The sequence below is a fragment of the Dendrobium catenatum genome, unplaced genomic scaffold (assembly GCF_001605985.2).
Source record: "Dendrobium catenatum unplaced genomic scaffold, ASM160598v2 fragScaff_scaffold_1284, whole genome shotgun sequence".
NCBI classification, from domain to species: domain Eukaryota; kingdom Viridiplantae; phylum Streptophyta; class Magnoliopsida; order Asparagales; family Orchidaceae; genus Dendrobium; species Dendrobium catenatum.
Window position 1 is genome coordinate 2,254,490 of NW_021319746.1, and position 6,069 is coordinate 2,260,558.

A 6,069-nucleotide genomic window follows, 5' to 3' on the forward strand; every position below is an offset into this window, starting at 1 on the left:
ATATAAAACCACTCATCCACCTGATCATCCTTATCTCTATAAGACTTTAACTTTAGGCTCCTCATTTAATTTCCATCATTCTACATCATAAAACATTATGTCTCACGACCTTCTTATAAAATTTTCATTTAAGTTTGATGGTTATTTTCCTATCATACAATAGCCCAATGCATTTCTCCACTTCAACCATACAACGAGAATTCTACTAATAATATCTCAATCAAAGTCACCATTGCTTTGAATAATAGACCTGATATATCTAGAATATGTACCCTTTTCAATGACCTTATCACCTAAAGTCACAATACCCCCACTAGATCTATTACCACTAAAATTGCACTGCATGCATCCAGTCTTAGATTTACTCAAAAAAGAATCTTTAGACTCTAAAATTGATCACCATAATTCAAGTTTTTTGTCAACTCCTTCTATAGTCTTATAAACAAAAAAAAATATTATTAGCAAAAAAACATACACCAAAATACATCCACTTGCAAATGTCTATTAAGATCATCCATAACTAAAGCAAAAAAGATTTGGTCTTAAAGTTGTTGTTAAAGTAATCCTAATAAAATGAATAATAAACATATTTTCATTATTGTCTAAAAGGACAAATGCCATGAAAGGCGCTCGAACAGCAATACCGTCTTGCCACGTGGCACTATTTCATTTGTAAATCCCATCAAAATCGTGTTATCCTCCACACCCGTTTTCAAACATTTGAAACATCAAACCCATAATTTCTTCGCGCCCCTTCCCTTCTCGCTGCTCCACCTCCTCTGCACACTTCCTACTCGCCATGACCATTGCCTACGCCACCGACGGCTTCTTCCCAGTCGCGGCGTCGGTCGCATTTCATTGCGTCTCCTTCCCTCCTTCCCCATCCCCACTTCGCCTATTGAGCCATTTTGCAGAACCGGACCGCCCTATCATTTCGGATCGCCGGCGGCAAGCCTGGGTCTCGCTTCAGTCCCACTTCGTAGGCGCTTCTGAGGCCACGTCTGCCCGCGCCATAGGTAAGGGGCTGGGTGCCGCAGAAGCTGTGGCCTGGGAGCTCTTTACGCCGCTCCACCACGTCCTCCTCGTTGCCCTAGTCTCCATTTCCTCTGCAGAGAGTAGGCGATCACGGAGAATATTGCAGCTTCAGCAATCTGTCGACGTTAGGGTTAGTCTCTAAAATCCATTCATCAATTTCAATACACATTAACCTGACTTTTTTTTTTTGTCTCTAATAAGCAAAATTGCAACACCATCATCTGATGTATTTTTTGTCAGGACGGTTTTAAGAACCCTTAAATTTATAATGAAATTAACAGATTAAGCCAGCCTATAAATAAATTTTGCTTAGCTTTTAATCGGATCGAATGACTTCAAGTGGCTATAATCAGCGCAATTACTTAAATATATTCCATTGAGAGAAATCTCAAACTGTTTTTTTAATTAGTAGTTCAACGTCTCCTGCAGGTGATGCGTTAGGGCAAAGACTAGGCTTTAAATATGTTGGATTTCTCGCAGCAGCAGTTTTTGAATGCATACATTTTAGATTACGCGCTAGTCCCTAAAATCCATTTTCTTTTCTTATTGATTGTTGAGCTTACCAGGAATGTATTTCAGATTTATTCATAGATATTAGTCGTCTTTGATGCAATCCAGTTCTTTAATTGATTCCAGCCTACTTCCATTGAAAGAAAATTTAATAATTATATCAGCTCAGTATATGTTTTTTTATTAGGACTCACCTGGTTGCCTGCAGGAATTAAAGTATGTTCGAAAATTGAGGATTTTATTTTTATTCATTTTAGTTGTTAAATTAAAATTGTTATATTTAAAAAGAGTTTAACTAAATAATTTGTAGCTTTTTAATGGAAAGCATGTTTTAAAAAATGATCATTTTGTTCTTCTATTCATTTATATGCCAAACCAAAATTTTTATATTTGAGGGAGTTTTAACTGAAGTCTTAGAGTGAGCATTAATTTCTAGCAAACCTAAATCAGTGAAGGAAAAAGAAAATTTTATCATTTTTCATATCATATTTATTTAACTTCTTGCAGCTAAATGAGAACTTAAGGCCTTCTCCAGTCGAACGTAAAACATATATATGACGTCGTTCGGTCGCTCCAGCCGAACACCAAACTTTCCGCTATACGCCACTGTTCACCCACCAAATGTTTTTTTTATATAAATATATGATTAAAAATATATAAAATAAAGTATGGGAAAGAATATATCAGGAACATTCTTTTTTTGGTGTTAGAAAATAGAATTCAATTGAAGACGAGTTCCTGTATTTTGATGTATTACTGCATTTTGGAGTGATAATTGAGTTTTTCGGTTGGAAATGCCCTAAGAGGATTTTTCAAGCTTAATCAATGTTGATTTTTATCCATACACGTTTTGGTGTTGGGATCTAAAATATATTTTTAAATTTAATGTGATTAAATGGGGCATTAAAATGGCCCCTTGATTGCTCAAATAATTGGGAATTTCGTTCCCTTCAAGTGGGCATAAAATTGAAGCCATGCGATTGCAAAATTTTCTTTCAACATTAAAAAAAAAAAATCAAAGGCAGTAATCAGCAAAAAATACCTCTTTAAATATTGCAGCGATTTTTATATAGCACCGGATGTCCTTTTCGTCTCTAGTTCAGAGCAAGATCGAAGTTTTTGGCTTTTTTTGAATTTGAAGCATCAGGTTTTTCCTTGCTTGTAATTTATAAGCATACATGGTCGGCCCGCATGTGACGTAGGATGAATTATGTGTCATTCATTTGAATAAATTTCTTCCGATGCTATACTTTTCTTAGAACAGACATGAATTGTTAGCCTTTTGCATCTCATGAATAGGATGAGATGCTAAAGAACATGCAGATGAAACTTGATAATTTGTTGGAGCAAATGAGCTTTGTGAAAGATCATTCTCCATCATCAGGCTGCAACTTTCCGTTCAAAAATGAGCAGATTACTATTGCAGAAATGCTAAAGAAAAATGGAGCTAAATTCTTTCATGGCAGTAGTCGGGTTGCTCATTTCAACCTAGATGATGGCATTCTTCCTATCTGTCATAACCAACCCATTAAAGCAAAGGTACAGGCTTTCACAGTAGGCTTTGTGATTACTTATTTTCTTGTTTGATGCTTCTGATTAAATAATATCTAACCGATATTTGTCCATAGGATGTTTGCATGACTGAGCCGAGCAAAGAAAGATCTATCGAGAAGAATTATGAGATAGTAACTGAGCAAGAGGAACGTCGAATGTCTGATCTATCTGATTTTTGGAGTGTTGCATCTTCTGTAGATACTCAGGTGAGGCAACTAAAACATTTTTGTTCTATTCACGAATGAGATATAAATTACCTTTGGTTGGCCAGTTTTAGTGCTTAGTATTTATTTCTGTTGCTGTCAATCTGTTTTGTTTTGTTTTTTTTTCTTCTTCTTCTTTTCCTTTTTTCATCTTGTTATTCAAATTTGTGTCTTCCGCAACTGTTCCTCTCGCTTAGACATGGATTATCAATCCTTGTATTTTGGTTTATGTTATTTTGTCAACAACTATATTATTTGCAGCATTGTGATCGTCATTGAGAATATTTGTGAAAATGTTTGTGCATTGGTCTAGACAAGAGCTTTTATATTAATGTATGGCACAAGTACTTGTCTATACATAAGTCAAAGTACAAACTATACACATTATTCACATCTAATGCAAATCATAATTCTTTGCATAAAACTTTTGCCCTCCATTATAGCTCTAATTTACAGGAGATAGTGTGGAGGGCTGGCATGTAATAATAGAACATAATACCATGGTGTATTTGGCTTGACATGGCATTAACAATATAAAATGTTAAGAGAATAGTATGCTTAATTTTATGCTGCATAAATGTTTATTTAGTAGAATTCAAATTGGATGGTTGAAGTGGATGAATGCATTGGGCATGTTGTGTTATAGAAAACTACCTCTCAAACTTAAGTAAAAATTCTATAAGATTGTGGTGATACCTACATTGTTTTACGGCGTAGAATGTTGGCCATTAAAAGAGAAGCATAAAATTAAGTCAAGTGTTAAAGAGAAGAGGATAAACTGCTGTTGCCAGGTCCCATGTCCTGGATGAGAAAAGTGGAGGGTTGTGTTAGGTAGTCGACAGTCAGCATAAAACTTTTCAAATAATCATGACATTAATCTTTTAAAAAATTATGTTAAAGAGAGCAGGATGGTCAGGTGGATGAGTTGTTTTACTCTTAGAGACAAAATGCAAAACAATTATATACATAAAAAGGTTGGAGTAGCTCTAGTGTCAATAAGACTAGAGAGAATCGCCTTAAATGATTTGGTCACATAATGTTGACGTTTCGATGAACCGGTTAGAATATTAAATATGTTAGATCTGTTGGATCCTATGTAGTTCGGTGGATGATGATTGACAGTACTTGCCTTCACATGTGAGTTGAAAGCTGCTAGGGAGAATGTAATAAAGTTTGAGTATAGGATATGAAAGAGAATGAGTTTGAAAAATGTATATTAGGCAAAATCTTTATTATCCAAATCAGGAATACAAGAATAGAGAAAAAACAGTAGATTTTGAATGATAGAGCTTGTGCTGTATAGAAGGAATAATGCAAGGCATTAAGGATATTTCTTTGATGATCATAGTTTTTTGACTTTTTTCTCCTTTTTCTCTCTAATGTGTGAACTCTTCTTAGTGATGAAAATTAGAATTCCGTTGGACTTCATTCCTCTATCCAAGACAAAAAATCCAGAGACCCCATTTTCCCCTTCCCCCTCCTTTTATAGGGTTCAAAAAGTGGGGAGGAGTTAAATCTCAACATGTAGTTCTCCCATCAATCGATGGTAATGCGGTATAGGTGTCGAGTTGGTCGGTGACTGTAGATGAGTTAGGTGAAGTTGGACGAGGATAAATTTCTCAAATCCATCCGTCTTTTCTTTACTTTCTTTCCTAAACACATAAATTGATCTTCACTTGCTTTTGATGCATATTTATCTTTTGAGATAACTGGGGATCATAACCAAATAATTTATAACAATTGTTTTTTGAATTTGTTAGCCTGTACAGCTGAGCACATTGGCAACCGAACAGGAGCTTTACAATCTTAGAAAGGAATGTGAAGAGAAGGACGACACCATTAAGGAACTGACAACTGCTGCTCATGCTTCCAATGTTACCTACTCTAAGGTTGTCTTTTAATACAAAATTCTGCATTTTCTGTTTGTTAAACCTTTCTCTTACGTTGATTTTATTTCTTCTTAAATAGAGGATTACAGAACTGGAAGAAATTATAAGAAGAAAAAACATGATAATCACAAAGTTGAAAAAGGATATGCTGCTTTTAGAGCAACAGGTAAGACCCTCCATAAACTTCAAAAGTACAATGTTTTACTGAAACTTAGCGTCAGTGCAAACTTGTTGCAGATTGTCAAATTCACGAGGCTTCGAAGACCATCATATAGGGCCTCTTCACAGTCAACCACTTATCATCCACCGCTTATGACTGACAATATTCTCTATGATATGAGCAGCACTAGCCCATCATCTTCAGACTCTGATTCTCCTCAGAAGGGTGGTGTGAATCTTTCATGTATTCCAACTAATGAAATTCTTCATAAGCTTGATATAACAAAGCTTATGGGCTCTTCTGTCTCAACGCTACAGAAAGCAATGAGCCCTTTCAAGGAAAATTGTGTGAGCATGAAAGATGAAACAAATGCTTCGGTAAGACCAAGGAAGATTGCTTCTTCTATCACAGATCAGAAAAAGTATCGAAGGAGAAACTTGCAGGAAGAGAAGATGATGACTGCGGCAAAGAAATGGGTTTAGATATGCAGAGTCCTTCCAGTGAGCTTGTATTGTTTCAGATCTTAGCATATGCAGAGAACTTGCTAATTAATGTTACGCCTGTAAAACTTCAAGGCATATTTTATTTTATTTAGGTTAAAATCCTTTTCAATGAATCAATGAAGTTGATTTTTTTATAGTCAGTTGGTCATAATTATATTGCCCTTTATCTGAAAATGAAATAAATTCTTCAGGAAAAGGGTCATTTCAAGCTGTAG

At 35.3% G+C, this 6,069-nt stretch overlaps 1 protein-coding gene across 1 annotated transcript; it reads left to right on the forward strand.

Moving 5' to 3' along the window:
- Positions 1-799: 799 nt before the first annotated feature.
- Positions 800-5,833, forward strand: LOC110094833. The gene is made up of 6 exons (XM_028699421.1): positions 800-1,165; positions 2,845-3,084; positions 3,174-3,305; positions 5,072-5,191; positions 5,271-5,357; positions 5,429-5,833. Exons 1-6 carry the CDS (start codon positions 800-802, stop codon positions 5,831-5,833), a joined length of 1,350 nt encoding a protein of 449 aa, XP_028555254.1.
- Positions 5,834-6,069: the final 236 nt, after the last annotated feature.